General features: G+C 36.3%; 1 protein-coding gene across 6 annotated transcripts in view; it reads left to right on the forward strand.

Annotated features, from left to right (window-relative positions):
- Positions 1 to 20,657, forward strand: part of IDE (insulin degrading enzyme) — a 93,214-nt gene that overhangs the window by 32,926 nt on the left and 39,631 nt on the right. For all 6 annotated transcript variants that reach the window (XM_043475994.1, XM_043475996.1, XM_043475993.1 and 3 more), the window contains 2 exons: positions 2,818 to 2,987; positions 16,936 to 17,058. In XM_043475994.1, coding sequence (XP_043331929.1) covers positions 2,818 to 2,987; positions 16,936 to 17,058 — 293 coding nt within the window. The remainder of the gene's footprint in view (positions 1 to 2,817; positions 2,988 to 16,935; positions 17,059 to 20,657) is intronic.

Raw genomic sequence — 20,657 nt, forward strand, 5'->3', positions numbered from 1 at the left:
TTTTTTTGACTTATAAAATTTTCACCAGCCTTTCCCATTCTTACTAGTATTGCATATGAAGCATATGACGAAGAATAAACTGTACTCATGTCATGGATATCTTTTCAAACATATTTCTGTTCTAGAACACAAGAAATTAAATATTCTGTTCTCCTTTAGTTCCTCAGTCCTCAAGGATATTTAGTGGATACAGAATGTTTTGACCTGCTGTTTCAACCCTAGGGATATTTTGTGAAAGTATTTTCTGGAGCAGCCTCCATTAGGCTAATTAAATTTCTTGGTCAATTTTCTGAGCGGCTAACAGTATCTAATTTTTCATTATATCAATGATTTGATTCATTGTTTGTTCAATGTGTAATTTTTCCCTTGGTGAATTTTTATAGTTCTCTGTGTTACCAAGAAGGTGTAATTCTGCAGCATTTTTGATGGATTTATAATGAAGTTTGATTTCACAGTTTTTAATTCTCAGCTTTAATTGCTTATTTAAATTAATAGTCATTTTTTTCCCCAAATCTAATAGTTTGAATTTGGTCTGTAGCACAAAGAACATTAACAGAAGAACAAAGGCATGGGTTCAGGATACAGGACTGGGTCAGAGTAGTCTGTTTCTTACTTACTCTATCTTATGTTTCAGTCTTTAGGCAGCAGCTTTGAGATGTAATCATCTTTTGTATGTATTCCCAGAAGACTTCCATTAATGAGTTCCTTGGGATCATACACCGAATTTAATTTCCTGCTTTACAAATGCCTCAGCAGATGTTCATATAATAGATCTCTGTATGATGGAGGATGTCTGTTACTTGGATCAGAATGGAAAAAAAAAAAGCTACTTGTATAGGGCATCTTTTAAAAGTACTGATTATACTTTGTCAGAATCATGGCCCTTTATGTGGCTTTGTCCAGCTATGGTGTGTAGCTATTAGGTACTTTTCTCAGCCTGAGTGTATTGAGGTAGGTGAAAGTGGTTATATGTCCAGAATTATCTGTTTCCATATATCTTTAATTATAGGCTCCAGATAGAGTTTCCCTTTGGATTGGTATGTGTAAAATACTTAGCACAGGACTGTATTCACTATGTGCTTAAAATAATACCAAGTAATGGTAACAGCTTCTTTGATGGCTGCACCGTGAGGTGCAGTTGCTGAGATGTTGTCTATAAACCCAGGAGTCTCTAGGCCCACTGAATAGTAGTCCCATTCAGACAGTCTCTGCTCTCGGCTTTATCTGAATTCTGGATGTTGTTTTTATAAGATGGGGTCTAAAGTTTCTTAAGAAGAATTACTATAGGAAATCATGATTTAAATTGCAACCTGGTGTAGGAGAGTTAATTTATTAACTAAAGGCATCTGAGTTCAGCTTTTGTACTACTATTAAAGAACAGCCTCAAGAAAAATATAATAGGTTACTTATGTTAAAGTTACATGCCATTTTATTTGTCAAACCACTGCTTTTAAATTTTAAAAATTCTCTTAATATTTCATAAAAGTCCATAATTATATCTTAGTCAAAACTACTGTCATGTGTTTTTCATACTATTATTTTCTTCACTAATTATAAAGTTCTTAAAAAGGAAAAATATTCAAATAGAGCCTTTTAAAAATAGGTCACTTAGTTTGTCCTAAAAGTCTTAGTGAAATTGCACTTAAAACTAAATTTAATATTTATTGCCTGAGAACTATCAGCTGCGTTTTCCTTTCTTGGAGAATTAGCCATGTACAACAGAGATTTTTATAGACATCCCAAATTGCAAATTTTAAATAGATTAGATTGCTGTTGTTTTATAAATCTGCCCCACTGTTTTCCAAGTCTGCCCTGACTTTTTATTGTCGTATTGTGATTTATAATAGGAAATATATATTTGGTCTTTGTCCCTTATCCTAGACCATAGCTCCTGAAACTCTTGGAATTTCCTTAGTGTTGAGAGCCATAAAGTTGTATTTTGTTATTTTAATGAAGTGACTTTAGGAAAGTCCCTTGATAATTTGAGGCTAGGGGTTGGTTGCTAGGGGAATCAGCCCTGTATTTAGAGGGTTGGAACTTTCAGTTCACAAGCTGGAGGTTGATTTCAGACACCAGTGCCCAGTGATTTACTCAATTCTGTTGAAGTTTGGAGAGCCTACAGATTGTTGAACACGTGGAGATGTGGGGAGAGTGGCCTACCTAGAGGGCATGGAAGCTCTGTACCCTTCCCACATACCTTGCCTTACGCATCTCTTTCATCTAGTTGTTCCTGAACCGTATCCTTTTTATAATAAATCCAGTAATCTAGTAAGTAAAATGTTTCTCTGAGTCCTGTAGCTGATCTAGAATATTAATTGCACCCAAGAAGGTGGTTGTGGGAGCCTCTGATCTATGATCTATAGTGGTTGGTCAGAAGCCCAGGTGACAACCTGGACCTGTGGTTGATGTTTGAAGTTGGGGACAGAGGGTAAGGGGTGAGAGGGAGGGATGAGTCTTGTAGGACCTGTGAGATCTCATGATATCAATTGAGTTGAATTTTAGGATACCCAGCTGGTGAACTGCTTGGTGATATGGTAACAGCACATGGGAATTGTCAAAATCAGAGGTTAATCTTTTTATATTTTCACTAATTAGGTAACATCTGGGGTAGAGTTCCCTGAATTTACATATGTATAATGTTATTCTTTTCTTATATTACTTAGAACGTATGTTCCTTTTTTCTTGGTAGTAATGGTAGTTTTCTCTGATTCTGTAGAATTCACATTTCCTAAGTTTCAAACATTTTTTAAAACATTTTTCTGAGGCCACTCTTAAAATAACAACTTTCAAATTGTTAATTATGTTTCACACCCTTAGATTTGCACAGTTTTTCCTGTGCCCCTTGTTTGATGAGAGCTGCAAAGACAGAGAGGTGAATGCAGTTGATTCAGAACATGAGAAGAATGTGATGAACGATGCCTGGAGACTCTTTCAGCTGGAAAAAGCTACAGGGAATCCCAAACATCCCTTCAGTAAATTTGGAACAGGTTTGTCAGCAGCGGCTTTAATGCATTAGTTCTCCTTAACCTCATTTAAACCATGGCCTCTTTGCCCAGGATTGTATTTTACAGTTAGGATAGAAGATTGCAGAACTCCTTAGAGTTTAGAGCTGATAAGTGGTTGTTATATCATTGTTCCTCCCTGGTGTTTCTTTCTTTCTTTCCTTTTTTAAATAATTGTTTATTTGCTTGCATCAGGTCTTAGTTGCATCATGCATGAGGATCTTTTGTTAGGGCGAACAGACTCTCTAGTTGTGGTGAGTCGACTCTGAAGCACAGAGACTTTGTTGCTCTGTGGCACGTGGGGTCTTAGTTCCCTGACCAGGGGTCAAACCTGTGTCCCCTGCATTGCAAGGCAGATTGTTAACCCCTGGGCCACTAGGGAAGTCCTGCCCTAGTATTTCTTAAACCATACCCCTATGTGTATGTTGTTTGGCAAGTCTTTGGGGAAACACCTATATTTGACCTAAAAAAAGGGTTAAAGCTTGGGTATTTGAGCTTTATGGAGAAGGTGATAGGTTAATGAGAAGGAAGAGTAACAAAATATGAAACAAGTTTATTGGATAACAAGATATAAAATTATATTTAGGTTTTAGAAATAGTAAGAATGAAGTGTAATAATTCTTTTAACAGATGAGTAACATTTTGGCTAGTAGTTAAAAAAAAAGGATGTCAATAAGAGTTAGGCTCTTGGCTTTGGATTTTTTTTAATTGAAGTGTAGTCAATGTACAATATTATATAATTTTCAGGTGTACAACAGAGGGATTCTGGCATTGGACTTTGAATGTAATATATGAAATGATATTCTTGAAATTGTAATAACAGTGGCTTAACCAGTTATTTAGCCCTCTAGAGGGTACTCTGGCCATCCCAAACAAATAGGGGTCTAGCTATTTCAGGAGTAGAGCAATTAAAGAGTTGTGAGTAGATATTAACCAGCATTTCAAAGAGAGGAGATAATAGAGCTCTTTATTCTGAATAAATAGAATGTCCACTCCAGGGCTTATTGAATCCCCTACTCCCATTGCCTCTGCCTCTACTATCTACAGATAGATAAATGCATGGTGTCTGCTCCAGGCCTGACTGTAGAAGACACACAAGGTCCCTGCTCTCCAAGTGCTGCAACATCCTAGTAGAAAATTAGAGATGGGATGACAGGGAGTAGCATAAAATAAATTTGGAGATTCCTGATTTTGTAATTGTACCCTTTTTCTTTATTCAGTTTTTCATTAAAAAGTACATCTAAAATATTTAAATAATACAAAACTATGTTTTAAAAAAGCAAAAACAAAAAGTTGCCCTTTTCTTTATTGACTGTTGCCATTCCCACTTTACCAGATGTGATCATTGTGAAAGGTTGCTCTGATTTTTAAAACACTGCTTTGGGGATTACAAAATAGCATAAAAAAATAGATTGTTTAGTGTACTTAAATTTACACTTATAAGTTTATTTTGGGGACTTTTGAAAAAGACTATGAAGCCAACTTTCTTTCAGTTTGGATACCAGTCTAATATATCCAGCAGCAGCCAGAGAATTAGCATAGCAAAATAGGAGTCTTTAAAAACTCCAGTTAGAAGCAGCAATACTGTATTCTTTAGACCTGTAACACTTGGCACCTTGTATCATTGCTAAGGTGAATATTGTGGTCCTTAAAATGCCTATGTAATGATTAATTTTCTGAAAAGTGGCTTTTATAGAGGACATGAACATACATGGTATATCAAGAGGGAATATGAATTTAAAAACCAAATTTCAAAATCACTACATCCAATGATTGTTGTCCTTTAAATAGTCCCTTTAGCAGGTTAGGTGCTTCCACCAACAATGCTGCTATTGTCAGAATGTGTTAGAACTCTTTTTTTGCGAGTTGCCTCCTTTAAAATGGTCTCACTGGTGATAAATCACAGTCAGTATAATCAGGAAGCAGCCACAGATCTTCCAGAAATAAATCCAGTGAATAAGGTGAGCAGTATTGCCTCTGGTCACAAACACAAAACAATCTTAAGATATCTTACAGGAAGGTTTCAGGAGTGGTAAGTGAAGAAAAACATTGAATGGTCAATTATATAGAGGTGGAGTTTGAGAACATGTTTGTTTTCATAACCTCTGACAAGGCTAGGTAGTTAGTCAACAAAGTATGAAGTAATATAAACAGCTGAGAGATGAGTTAGCCAGACTTAGTACAAAAGTACAGAAAATGTGATGTAAGTAATGCAAATACTAAGTTACCTGTTGATTTTAGAAATATAAACTAATGTTGAGTTTTTTTGGAGTAGAGGTTCTGTCCATTATTAAGGTTACAGACAAGTTTGAAAATGTGATAAAACCTGTAATAAATACCCTTACTTAAAGTTATTCTTGCAGAACAAACCTTGTCAGAAATTCATACTTAATTTACATTTATTATTTTTTAGTAACTTCCGATGATTCTATGAATGTGGCCCATTTTGTCCATCTAGGGAATGTGGTTTATTATTTTAATATTAATAATTCTTTAAAGCTAGGTGTTTTTAAATGAGCAAAGGTCAAGCATTGTGTGCTTTTAAGAAAACCTTACAACAAAATGCTTGTCCTTAACAGTACTTTTTTTTTCCCATTTATTTTTATTAGTTGGAGGCTAATTACTTTACAATATTGTAGTGGTTTTTGCCATACATTGACATGAATCAGTCATGGATTTACATGTGTTCCCCATCCCAATCCCCCCTCCTTTAACAGTACTTTTTCATGTACTGAAAAGTGGTCAGTGGCTTTCAAACTTTTCTTTATACAACCCACAGTACATTTTACTCATGGCACGTGTAAGCCACTGCAGCAAAAGTTTTACCAAACACTACCTATCTTATATTTTCAGATGTAGTCTGGTACCCTCTGTTATATTCTGTTTTTTAAAAAAAAATTTAGATCTTTCAGTACATTAAATTTATTTCCTCACAATCGAGTGGGTTCCACAGTTTTAAGTAATTCAAAGTGATAGGCAGTCATTTCAGTAGACTCAAGAAAAGCATTTGTTAAAACACCTTCATGAACAAAGTAACAAAAAGGCACTCATTCATGAACAAAACAACAAAAACTCTTTGAGTTGATAAAAGCCTATGTCAAACATCATGATTAATTCTAAAGTTTCAAAGGGATTTCTGTTGAAAGACAAAAACAAAGAAGAATACCTTCTAATCACTTTTTTTGTTCAGCTCTGCTATAGGTACTAGTCATTACAGGAAATCAAGGGAGAAAACAAGTGATAAGTAAGAGGTTGAAAGGAAGAAAGAGAAAACATCTTGTTTCCATATGATATGATTGCATAAAAAATTCAAGATCTTCAGATCAATCATCAAAAATAAGATTTTCATCACTGTTGCCAAAAGAAGAGAAGCACTAAAATTGCATTCTTGTATCGTGTATGCGTGCTCAGTCGCTCAGTCGTGTCTGACTCTTTTCTGACCCCACGGACTGTAGCCTGCCAGGCTCCTTTGTCCATGGGTTTCTCCAGGCAGGAATACTGGAGTGGGTTACCATGGCCTGCTCTAGATTGAACCTGAGTGTCTTGAGTCTCCTGTATTAGCAGGTGGATTCTTTACCACTAGCGCCACCTGGGAAGCCCCTTTCTTGTATCAATAGTAATCAATTAGAAAAATACTACAGGAAATATTATTTCATTCATAATATAAAAATAGCTATAAGGTATTTAGAAATAATACTAACAGAGGAGCAAGAAATATATAATGGATATAAAAGAGTGTCTGAGTAAATGGGAAGATAAACCATGTTCATGGATTGGTAAACTCAGTATTACAAGATACATTTCACCCTGAATTTATCTAAATCTAGTATAGTGCCATTTGAAAGCCTGAGGGTTTTTTTTTTAAATAATCTTATAATCCGATTATAAATTAATAAGAGAGAGTAAAAGGCCAAGAATAACTAAGATAATTTTGAAGAACAACAAAGAAGACACTACTAGGTACCACTACCAGGTACCAAGACTAGTTGTTAGAGTAGTGAAATTGATGCAAAGATACATGAAGATAACAGTAGAACAGATTATGAACCCTAAAAGCATATCCACAAATGTTTGAAAACTTAGACATAAGACAGAGGCACATGACAAATGAGTAAGGAAAGGGTGGACCTTTCAATGACTGGTGCAGGGGTAGCTACTTATTCATGTAGAGATGAATACAATTAGATCTCATCTCACGCCATGCACAAAAATAAACTCTAGGTTGATTGGGCCTAATTATAGAAAAAAAAACTTTATATAACTTTTAGAAGAAAATATTTTTTTTTAATTTTTATTTTATTAGTTGGAGGCTAATTACTTCACAACATTTCAGTGGGTTTTGTCATACATTGATATGAATCAGCCATAGATTTACACGTATTCCCCATCCTGATCCCCCCTCCCACCTCCCTCTCCACCCGATTCCTCTGGGTCTTCCCAGTGCACCAGGCCCGAGCACTTGTCTCATGCATCCCTCCTGGGCTGGTGATCTGTTTCACCATAGATAGTATACATGCTGTTCTTTTGAAACATCCCACCCTCACCTTCTCCCACAGAGTTCAAAGTCTAGAAGAAAATATTTTTAAAAAAATATTAAGATAGGAAAAGTTCTCAAGCGTACATATCATAAACCATATTTTTAATGGTAAAGCATATATTTAAATATAAATTTGATTACATTAAAACTTAAAATTTCTGTTCAATAGAGACACAAAAAAGACAAGCACATACACAGTGAAGATTTTTACAAAGCAGTATAGCAGATAAGAACTTTTGTAAGTAAGTAAAAGATAAAAACTTACATAAGTAAGTAAGTGAAAGGTAAAAGCAGTTCACTAGAGAAAGAGAAATAGACAAAGGCTAAATTATTTAGAGTCAGTTCCTTTGTTTGAAAGTCATTTTTGTAGTTATGTCCTAGATCTGTCTCCATACACATGTCTTCATTAACTCCCTGTGTGATCCGTCTAGCCTCAGACTTTAGCCAGGAATCCCACCTCCCACTAGCAGATTCCTAGGTGGTGTAAAGCTTGTACTCTGATGGTGGGCTACGCTGAGGTTGAATCATTGTTCTACCACTGACCAGCCAAGAGTGGGCCACTTTCTTAACTTATGTAAACCTCAGTTTCCTCCCATGTCTGGTTAGTGTGAAGTGGTTAGCCAAAAGTCTGGTCCTGATGGTGCTCAGTAAATGAGAGATTCCATAATTACATAATGATAGAGGATCAGTGGCATAGTGGTAAAGAATCCTCCTGCCAGTGTAGGAGACTCAGGTTCAGTCGCTGGGTCAGGAAGATCCCCTTGGAAGAGGAAATGGCAACCTACTCCAGTAATCTTGCCAAAAAGAATCCCATGGACAGAGAAGCATGGTGGCCTGCAAGTCCATGGGGTCATAAAGAGTCAAACATGGCTGAGCGACAGCACACACATACAGCTGTGAAAAAGAGCAAAATTCTGAAAAAGTCTTTGCCATGAAGTGAGGGGCAGCCACAACTTGATGCAGTGGGTTTGATGCAGTGATTGTAGGACAGTGTTATTAGAGAAATGTTCTCCTGTTCTCTTTTTAAAGCTGAACCAATGGTTGGTGATGACATTCCCTTTGCCCCTTCTTTTGTCACTCACATATACCTTTAGTTACAGTTCCATAGTTCCTGATAAATTTTATGCCTTTTCTCTGCCCTGTTGCCTTAAAAAAAATTTTTTTTTCTCTGCCCCTCCATGGAATAAAAGCAGAAGCAGTTGAATTTTTAAAAGTTGTTTGGAACAGGAAAGGAAAAATTTAGTTCTGATTATTATTTAGTGATCTGTTTCTCTAAACCTAACCCAGGGAGGTGGGAGAGGGGTTCAGGATGGGGAACACGTGTAAATCCGTGGCTGATTCATGTCAATGTATGGCAAAAACCACTACAATATTGTAAAGTGATTAGCCTCCAACTAATAAAAATAATTGGGAAAAATAAAATAAACCTAACCCAACAGACACTGTGGGAGCAACTGGGTTTAGTCAGTCAGAGAAGGAAATAAAAGAAAAAAATCAGGATGTGGGTGAGGGAAACAAAACAGGCACTCCTTGATGGAATGAAAGACAAAATGGGAGGGCACCTGGAAATAGAGGGTGGCACTGTATTTAGATACAAGTGACGTTTTTCTTTCTTAATTGTTACGTAACAATTATGTTTTGTAGCACATACCACAAAGGGTTTTAGGAATCTGAGTACAGTATTATACATATGCTCAGATTCTCTCTTTCTCTGTTGACAAGTAATTTTTTAAAGGTCTTCTACATGTAAAGTGCATTAGAAAATGCAAAGAAATGTAAATCAATGTCTTTGCACTAAAGATACTTCTAGTTTAGTTGGAGAGGCAAGTCAAACTCAGAATTTCACTGGAGTATAATCTCAGACTTGATTTTCTCTTCTTTTTTCCTCCTTGCCAATTTTTACTGAGTGCTGCAGTAAACACTTTGCCTGGATTATTTAACTTAATTCTCACAATATCCCCAGTAGGTACATGCCCTTATTATTTCTGTCTTATAGGTGAGTGAACTAAGACTTTAGAGAAGTAATTAAATTGTTTAGGGTCACTCAGCTTTTGATTGCTAGAGCCAGGTCTGATGCCCTTAACCACTGTACTATTCCTCCTGCTTTATGATTGCCTAGAAATAAATTCTCCAGAATCTCAGAGGCGGTGCAAGTTGAATTTTCCTGAAGGGTGGGTAGGATTGTCTTAAGCAGAGGAAGAGTCACTCTTAGAAGAAAAGGCAAAGGAACTATTATTTATTGTATGAGCATTAAGTGCCACCCACTGGGCAGGCGTTTTACCTAATATGATTTCACTTAACCTTCACCACCGTACTGAAATTTTCATCATCCCATTTGACAGATGCCGAAATTAATACTGACAGAATAAGTAGACCAAAGTTTCATAGCCTTGTGGGGGACACAGGGAGGAGGGAAAAGAGGGAGGCTGGTAATAGAAGTGTCTGTAGGTTATAGGATTCAGTATCCAGTCAGCCTGAACTTCAAGTCTGTGTTTCTTGTGATAATGTTAGTGAAAGTGAAAGTCACTCAGTCGTGTCCCATTCTTTGTGACCCCATGGACTATACAGTCCATGAAATTCTCCAGGCCAGAATACTGGAGTGGGTAGCCTTTCCCTTCTCCAGTGGATCTTCCCAACCCAGGAATCGAGATAATGTTAGGTTGACCCCCAAAACCATGATGAAAGGCAAAGACCAATGAGTGAGCCCAGTGTCGTTTGGAGAACCTGAGTTAGAGAAGTTTGGCTATAATAAAGGATGCTTTTGTAGGAAAGAGTAGGGAAATGGATTAGAACCAAAAAAATATTATGAAATATCAACCAGAAGATAGTTGAACACACCATGATACACTGGGATGATTATAATGACACAAAATTTAGACCCCAGTAAAAGTTATTTACTTTTTACTCCTTTTCGTCTCTCCATTCCTTTCTAAGTGAGCAATTTGGAACATATAAAAATAGACAAAATATTGTTAAGAACCCTGCATATACATTACTTTGCCCCTGGCCAGTCCTGTCTGACCCACATTCCCAGTCACCATCTTACATTGTTTTGAAGAGATCCCAGACATCATATCATTTTACTTGCATATATGTCAATATATGTCTGTAAAGATAATGACTCTTTTTAAAAAACATGGTAAAAGTACCATTATCATTAATATCACCAATTATGCAGGTAGTGTTCAAATTTCTAGTGGTCTCATGAAAGTTTTAATTTTTAAAATTTATTTGAATTAGGTTCCACTTAAGTTTCAAATAGTCTATCGGTTTCAGATAGTCATCTCTCCTCCACTGCCTCCCTTTGACTCCTGGAATTTATTTATTGAAAATCAGGATGTTAGTTGTGTAGAACTTTTCATAGACTAGCTTTTGCTGATTGCATTCCCAGCAGCATAGTTTAATATATTCCTCTTTCTTTTATATTTCCACAAGTTGGCAGTTGGATATAGAAGCCTGATTAGATTCATGTTTATCTGTTTTTTGAAGAAGGCTTCATAGATGGTGATGTGTTCTTTCATCGGGGGACATATAGTGTCTAGTTTGCTCTCTGTTTATGTTGATACAACTGTCCTCAAATGCATCACCCCTGTAATTTTAATTGTTACTTTTCTCATATTGATTTGCTTGAGTACCACCATAAAAAGAAAATCTCCTTTTCTGCTGTTTGGCTCCCCAGTGGTGCAGTTATAGAAAAAGCAAGATAAATGTTTGATTCGTTCCCTTTATTTACCAGTTTTCAAAATGTTGAGTTGGTTTCCTGGCATCGTTGAATGATGACTAATTTATTTTTTTTTTAGTACCATGATAATTCAGATATAAAAATATTTGATATGATTTAGCCCACTTATTTATTACTCTCCAGGTTTTTCCATGGCCTTTGTTAGTACCTTTTTATTTTTCCCTTCCTAGGAAATGTGTCTATGGAAAACTAGAAATTTAAGTGTACAGTTACTTTATTGTGGCCTTTAAGAGGCTTTCACTTCAAGTCCCCTTTCTTTAGTAACTCATGTCTTACACTTGCATGTCCTTACCCAGATGCAGAAGAATTGTCCTGTTTAATTTTTTAGGAAAATTCACATATCTCCTAAGACTTTGGTTTCTTCCAGGATTTTTAGAAGATTTCTATAGAAGGAAGAAAGAGCTTTAAAAAAAAAATTATAATAATTCCAAGTAACTAACTGTAGATATATTAAACTAACCTTCAGGATCTTGAGTTTTCAGAGAACAGTTCAGAGTTTCATGATTATAACTAATGAATAGACTTTTCCTTGAGAACCTATGAGACATATAGTTGGAGATGACTTTGATTTCTCATATTTCTAAAACTTCAAACTCAGTCTTTCCCACAGAGTATAAGAATTATTTGGCTGGCTTTAGAATTTTCCAGGAAAATACATTCTGTTTACTTGAAAATCAGCACTCATATTCATTAGTATTGAGTTTGTAAGCCTTTTTTAAAAAATAGGATTTATAGTTCTTGTGAAGAACTGGAGAAGGAAATAGCAACCCACTCCATTATTCTTACCTGGGAAATCCCATGGACAGAGGAACCTTGTGGGTTATAGTCCATAGAGTTGCAGTCAGACATGACCGAGTAACTGAGTACACTAGTTCTTGTGATGAAAATATAGAATAGAACTTACTGATCTTACAGTGTACAAAACTCTCTTCAATATCCATTACCACTTTTCATAAACTTCATAGCAACCCAAGTTCCTGTTAAGTAATTATTGTCTGATAGATGGTATGCTGAGTCTTAGCACAGATTATTCATTTAATCCTCATAGCAATCCTATGAGATTGGTTCTCATGATTCTTATTTATGAATAAGAAAAGTGGAGCTTAGAGAGGTTAAGAAACTTGCCTGTGCCTCACAGCTAGGGTCAGGGTTTGACCCTTTTTCTTAACAACTGGGCATGTATCCATGTTGAGATATTTGTAGACTTTTCCAAGGCTGCTTAATTAGAAGAGGATGGAGTCAGGATGAGAAACCCTGAATCTCCCAACCGCCAAGTCAGTGCTCTCTCCTAGCAGGCCCAGAGTGGAAGGTCCCTGTGAGTCAGCAACCCTGACAGCCTCAGTCTTCTGCTGGAGCTTACTCTTATGGTGACAGAGCCAGAAAGGTAGGATTCAAGATTTATATAGCAGCATTTTAAATTTGATAGAAGTGCCCCTGCTGAGTTAGTGCTAAATGAGGACAATATATGTGTAGAGACTGAACTGGTATTTGTTATCCCAGCCGTATTCACATTGCTGTCCACATATAGATTCTTAGGCAGAGGAAGGTTATCTGGACCATTTACCAAGCTTTTTTCCCTACTTTTTTTTTTCTTCCCTACTTTAATGACATGGATCCTATGCTATATTCAGAAGCCAGGAGTCCCTCCTACAATTGAAATCATAACAGAAGTAGCTTCTACTGGTTGTCTGTTTTCTGCTATACAACAAGTATGATATTCAATTCTTTAATGTTTTTACAGATTTATTATTTGCCATAAAAGAGATCAGTACAAAAGCTTTGCCCAGGTCATTCTTTACACACTATTGAAGAAATGGAACGTTTCAAGTATGGTTTGAGCGTCTGTTGCACAATTCCCCAATTGCATTTTCCTCCCTGCTCCCAAGAGATAACATTGCTAAGTCATGCATTTATTTCTAAGCAATGTGTTGTATAGTTTTTTAGTTTTATAAAAACGGTATTTTGTAAGTAATCTCTACAACTTGTATTTTTTCATTCCATGTATATTTGTAGGAGTTATCCATATTGGTGAGTGTGTTTCTGATAAATTTTTTTTTGCTGCTTTCTGAACAATTTATTGAATACATTACTATTCTTTGTCCTTTTTCCTGTTGATTCAATAGTGCTGCTATAAGCATTCTTACCCATGTTTTCTTGTACACAGAGTCCTCTAGGGTTTTAGGAGTGAAACTCTGGGAGTGGAATTACTGTGTATTAGGATATGTACATCTTTAGATTGCACAGATATTGCCAAATTGTTTTTTATAGTAGTTGATCCAGTTTGCACTCCCTCATGCAGCATCTGAATTCTCATTTCACCACTATGCTTGGTATCATCAGACTTTTATTCTATTAATTGGTTGTTAAATATTAGTCTTGCACTTTTTTACACCTTTTTTTTTTTTTTAATTTGGTGTAAGTCTACCAATGTCAGGACAGCAGATTGAGCCTAAGGAAGCCTTGTTCAAGGTCATGTAACCAGAAGACTTATGACCCTGGATTAGCTGATAGCTCTGCTCACACCAAAGCCAGTGCTTGTTCCTCTGCGTCTCCCTACCTGGGGATGATGCTTCTGATAGTAACAGAGTCTGCTCAGTAATTTAAGTATTCTCTGTGTTATGTCCTGCTTTTCTGTTCATTTCCTCAACTGTTTCTTGAAAACTTCCACTAGCTAGCCTTCTTGTTTTTAAAAAACTTTTAAAAAAGATTTTAATAAAAGGGTTAATAAACTTAATAACTAGCCTGACTCTTTGGCCCATTTACTCCTAGTATTCATGTTTTTCTGTCAATGTATTAAGAGCTGACTGTCTGACCCCGAGAGAGTCATAGTGGAGACCATTTCCTCTTTCTAACTCAGGAGCGTCTTAGGATACAGGACTGGCATTCTGGGCTGTGTTCCCAAATGGACCAGAGTTCCCTTCCATCATTACATATTAGAAAGCCTGAAAACATCTAGGTAGCAAATAAATGAATATGTAGATTTCACAGAATGGAATCTTTTTGGCTAAAAGCCACTTTTCAGAGCAAATGTGATTGAGTCTCTATTTAGCCGTTTGGCCAGAGATACAGAATCACTAGATTTTTGTGCCTTAGTTGAGCCAGGTTGCTGTTTACAAAAAAGCTCCTTTGGCTCATTTTTCTTTTAATTTGTTGTTGAACTATTAATATAATAAATATACTGAAAAGTGTGTGTGGCTCTGATAAATTATTGTGGTTATTTTACTTTTGCTGCTATTTGAAAAATCTGTTGAATGAATATACTGCTCTTATTTATATACAGCTCATTGAATTTTCAAAAACCTCAGCAGACCGTAGACCCAGCACCAGTCAAGAAACAGATTACCAGCACCTTTTTGTACCCATTGGTAGTCATTATCCACCTACCCATTATCCATCTATCCATCACATCTATTCTGACTTTTCATGACTAAGATTAGTTCTGCCTGTTTTTATGTTTTACATAAATGAAATAATACAGTGTTTCTGTGTCTTGTGTCTGGCTTCTCACATTCAACCTGAAAGTTGTGAAATTCCTCCACATTGTTGCATGTGAACAGTGGATTATTCATTCTTTTTACAGTATAGTACTGTTGTGGTCCTCTGGCTCTTTTTACTATGGCATTGTCAGTATTTTTCCAGTGATATATATCTTACTGTATTCAGGGTATATTTATGCTTTATCTTTGTGTTGGTTTTTGTTTTTTTTTTTATCTCCATTTTTATGTTTAAAATATTTATTTATTTGGCTGTGCCAGGTTTCAGTTGTGGCACGCAGGATCTTAGATCTTCACTGTGGCATGTGGGATCTAGTTCCCTGACCCAGGATCGAACCTAGGCCCCCTGCATTTTGAGCACAGTCTTAGCCACTGGACCAACAGGGAAGTCCCTATCTCTGTGTTCTTAAACGAACCTAAAGATAAAGGGTAGGGATTAGAATGGTAAGATATTCAGGTATATTAAAATAAAAGCAGAATGAGCTAGAATTAGTCAACCTGAAAGAATTTTAAGTTCTAGACAAAGGCCATATCCTTTGTCTCTATATATTTTGATTTGAGGTTTTAAGAACCAATATATTGACCAGATTGTGAATAGGCACATCAAATCATACTTGACACTGAAAATGTGATTTCTGTCTAACGCTATCACACTTACAGTCTTGAAATAAAATGTGATTTCTCCAAGCTTGGGTGTCCCAGTGTGTCGATTTTAATGCGCATATTGTAAGAATCTGTGCTTTGCAGTGTGAATGAGTAATGAAGCTCTTAGGGCCTAGTCCCTCTGGAACTGAGGCTTCTAGAACCTTTATTTAGTAAAAAAGGGAGGTATATACTCAAGTTTCACCTTAATATGAGAGAACTTTTAACCATTACCCAGAAACAGAGCTTTTTGTTGTTGTCCTTTTCTTTCTTTCCTTCTCTGAGGAGTTAGGACTCTGGATACTTTTTAGATCATCTGGATTCCTCAGGTAGAATGAGGGGATGTTTTAGGACCTCAGGCAGAGCAGATCTGGAGTGAAACTGGATCTTTCTTGAAACTGAGAGGACTGGTGAAGAACCTGGAAACTTGATTAGCAGGTTGCTGCCAGTGAATATGAGTACATTTGATTGCTTTCTAACTAGAAAAAGGTTACTGAGTACTTGCTGGACTGTTTCTTGCACACTCCACTAGATCTGTTGATTGAGGCATTCAGGGCATGAATCTTGGCTGAGAGTACAATGCAGCTCTTCAAGGATAAAGACTGGATCTGAGAAGGCCATCTGGTGGCTCTCTCTGGATCCCAGTTTAGTGAAAGAGAGATTCTCTAAATGCTAGTTCATCAGCCACTATAATAACCCAAGCCGGAGGAAAACACGTCGAGAATATGTTCTGCCAGGACCCCATTTAGTTGTATAAGTGAGAACAATAAAAGTTACTATACTAGATTTTAAGATATTTCTAGTCAAGATGCCATTTTTAGAGAGATACCAAAATTACTGAAATTCCACCTCCCAGCCTTTAAATGGCAAGATCTTTATTAGAAATGTAGTACTTAGACAGTTGGACTATTTGCTCTTGACACACACATTTTATCCTAATTGAATTAGTTATTAAATTTCATAATAGATCTCATAGAGGTACTCTGTATACATCGCTTGAGACTTACAAGAATAGCATTGCATCCTATTTTTACCAGTCTAGATCAAATTCATGAGAATTCACATCACAAATTTAATGCTTCAGCCAAGAATAGTACATTTCTTTCCACAAGTAACTTGGCAAGTTCTGAAAAGATCCCTCAGTGACTATGTTCAATTATTTTGGAGCCACCTAGGGAATTGGAAATTAAAGTAAGTGTGAATGGAGGCCATGTGGACCTCATTTTTGTCTTGTAAGTGCTCATAATACCTACCACCTCATAGGAATTTTAAGAACTATAATTTTTATAAAGCACTTCAAGTTCCAGAGGGAAAGCTCTATAGATAAAATTTTACTAGTTTGTTCTATACTGTCCCGTTTATCCAGGTTATGGTCAAACATACTTGACTAATCATTATGAAAGTGTTTGTTTGGACTCTGTTCTTTGAGTTTACCTTAAAGCAATGTTAATAATAATTGTGAAACTTTGAAATTCACATATTTTGCTTTTTATTAGAAATGTTTTTCATTCCTTTCAGGTAACAAATATACTCTAGAGACTAGACCAAACCAAGAAGGCATTGATGTAAGACAAGAGCTACTGAAATTCCATTCTACTTATTATTCATCGAACTTAATGGCTATTTGTGTTTTAGGTCGAGGTAAGAAATATTGAAATTTTTTCATTGACTTGGGTTATCTGATTTTCCATTCCATTTTCACTTTTTCAAGTATTGGAAGAAAGATATAAGATATTTCCTATTATCTGTTCAGAGGCTTTGCAGATGATCTTCTTGGAGAAAATGTGGAGGGGAATTTGTTTTTAAATCACTTTGTTCTAAAAAGAAGCTTGTTGTTCAGTTGCTCAGTTGTGTCTGACTCTTTGTGACCCCATGGATTGCAGCATGCCAGGCTTCCCTGTCCTTCATCTCCTGGAGCTTGCTCAAACTCAGTCCATTGAGTCGGTGATGCCATCCAACCATCTTGTCCTCTGCCATCCCCATCTTCTCCTGCCTTCAATCTTTCCCAGCAACAGGGTCTTTTCTAATGAATTGGCTCTTCTCATCAGGTGGTCAGAGCATTGGAGCTTTGGCTTAGGTGATTTTAAATGGAGACCTGAAGAAAATACAAATTAATATCGATCGTTGGAAGTTGGAGCTTCCCTGGTGGCTCAGACGGCAAAGCGTCTGCCTGCAATGCAGGAGACCTGGGTTTGATCCCTGGGTTGGGAAGATCCCCTGGAGAAGGAAATGGCAATCCACTCTAGTACTCTTGCCTGGAAAATCTTATGGACAGAGGTCCATGGGGTTGCAAAGAGTTGGACACAGCTGAGCGACTTCACTTTCACTTTTGGTGCTCTATGCATATAAAAGCAAGAAAAGGAAGGGTAAAAGATAAGATTGAGAGATTTGACCTTATAAAATTCAGAAAACTAAAAAATGAAAAGGCAGATGATTATAAACTAGGAAAACTATGAGAAAGCAACTAAGGTTTGATTCTAAAAGTGCAAATTAATGATAATATGTTGTTTCCCCTATTAAATTACCATAATCTTGGTTTGGATTTTGTTTTAACTAATACCCATTATAAAGAGAGGTATTCTTTTGTGTTTGTTGTGTATACAATTTATGCAATTCCTCCACAATTTACAGAGGAGAATTTAAGATGCATCACCCTTAAAAAATACATTTTTACTTTTAGAAGTGCAGTCTAAGGAAATCATCAGAGTTGTTCAAACAGGTGATGTCCAAGGATGTTTCAGTATAGTATTTATTAGTAAAAAGTTAGATGCAAGCTAAATGTTCATTAACAGGACATTGATTAATAGTGATGTTATAGCTATAGCATAGAACATCTTACAGAAAATAGCATCCCTTCTCTCACTTTCTCACCTCCCAGCTGTTTTATTGTTCTTTAAAACATGTATCAAACATTTATCTTTAAAAATTATCACATATTTAATATTTAAAGAAATATTAAACATTCTTTATTGTCTGCTGTACCAGAATGTAAGTCACTTGAGAATAGAAACTATTTTGTTCACTGATTTGTCTGGGTTAGTGCTTGGTACGTCATAGGTACTCAGTAAATAAATATTAAATGAATAAGTAGTTTTATGACAGTGTATTAATAGCATGGGATAATATTCTTAATGTATTAAATAGAAAACAAAAGCACTCTATAAAAACTCTATGTGCTGTATGATCCCATTTGGGGATTTCTTAAAAGCTCTAATAGACGTAAGTGGGAGACATAAGACAGCATAGAAAAACATACCAGAAATGTAATAACGGGCTGTAGTAGTTAAGAACTCACGCTCTAGAGTCTGAGAGCTTGGGTTTGAATTCCTAATACACCACCTACCCAGTGTGTGGCTGTGAGCTAACAAAGTTACTTCCGTTCCCTGCTCTTCATTTTTGCATTGTTAAAATGGAGGTGGTACCACATATTTGTTGTGAGGTTTATGATATAATGCAGAAAAAGTGCATAGTACCTGGTGAACAGCAAATACTCCATAAATGGTAGCTGTTTGCAGCATTCCATAATCATGAGATTGTAGGAGACTTTTGTTTTCTTCTTTTTTTCTTCTTTTGCTTTTCTAAGTTTTCTAAATTGGCAACTGTTACTTTTGTAGGTAGAAAATAAACTCCTATGTTTACTTTAACTTGATAATAGAATGAGGATATAAAATGGGTCCTAGGAGAAGGCTAAAAAAAAAAAAGTATGTGTTATATTCTATGTTCTTTCTGAAGTTAGGTAAGTCTGTGGAGTGTAAAAACAAAAACATCACTTGGTATTTAGAGCTTAGTCCTGGGAGTAGGTTTCTCAGCGTATTTTTGTTCATGTCCTCCTGAGATAAAACACGTGATTTCAGTAAGCACTTACTGGGCAAGTAATAATGACAACAGATGACTCAGACATGAACCCTGCCCTCAGTGTTCTTGGTTTAGTGGAAGTGACAGAATGAGCATCTGAAAGAAACAAAGAGTTTCTTTGTTCCAGTTTGGTCTCTGGTGTGACTGGTGTGACTGACCTGTGCTCAGCTGAGCGGATTTGATGACAGGTCTGGGAGAGGTGTCCTTACAGTACAGTGGTGTGTGGAAGAAACAGGATCTCTTAGAGGATTAATGGATAATCTGCTCCTTCTTCTAGGAGGAGGGAAGAGGAAGAGTAACCATGTGGCAGAATCTCTGTCACAAAGGGCCAAAAAAGTTTTTCTTTGTTTTCCCGTGAGGTCCTCTCTCTCGTTGTGGCAGCACCAATTACCTGGACACTTGACAAATAGGTAGCTGTCAAGTGGAGACCCTAGGATGGCCAAGTCCTGGTAATGTAAAGATGAATGGGACTACTCTCTGGTAGCTCACAGCCTAATGGTGAAGACAGATATTGCTTTATGGTACAGTTGCCTTACCTTTAAAAAGCTACACGGTGAATTTGTGCTTTGAAAAGGAAAGGCATATCCTAGTAGAACCTTGCTGTGAAGGGCCCCACTGTCGTCAGCATTTCAGGTTGACAAATCATTGTTGGCCACCCCCTTTGTTTCCAGTTACATGTCTAATCTGTCTGTTTCTTTATGTCTTTGTGTCAGATGTCTCTGACATCTTTCACTCAAGATACACCCTCTTCACTCCTGAGTTCACTGTCATGTAACGGGCAGCCACGTGCTGGGCCTTTTATTTGGCTCTGGACATTTTAAGGTTCTTCATACAAGCCCAAAAAATTGAAGTAAAAATGCATATGTTTTATAAATAAAGTGCACATACCCACATTCATAGACCTAAAAGAGAACTTCACCGTATATATATAGACAATTGTCAAATAGTGATTAAGTGTTTTTTACAGAGTTCATGGAGAAGTTCAAAATGGGTCATAGAATATCAAGGGAAATTTCTTATTTGATTCAAATGCTTCCTGACAGTAATAAGTGATGAATGTTTATACCATTTATAAATAACCTATTTTTGAGGAGACAGAATCAAGGTGAGTGGTTATCTTGTTTATAAAAAGATAACCTTTTCCACTTTTTTTCTTTTTAGAATAATAGTAATACGTGTGCATAGAAAAAAATTTGTCCCAAACAGAAATATATAAAAATGGAAATCAGTTCTTCTTCCTCATCTCACCTTACGAACACTGTGTCCTCTTCAAAGATAGTCACCTTAAATCATTTTTTGTTATACTTCCAAAAGTAGAATTTCATTGATAGATTTAGATTTATGTATATCTGTTTAAAAATTAAATGAGATTATACTACATGGGA

Source organism: Cervus canadensis, chromosome 8 (genome assembly GCF_019320065.1).
Source record: "Cervus canadensis isolate Bull #8, Minnesota chromosome 8, ASM1932006v1, whole genome shotgun sequence".
NCBI classification, from domain to species: domain Eukaryota; kingdom Metazoa; phylum Chordata; class Mammalia; order Artiodactyla; family Cervidae; genus Cervus; species Cervus canadensis.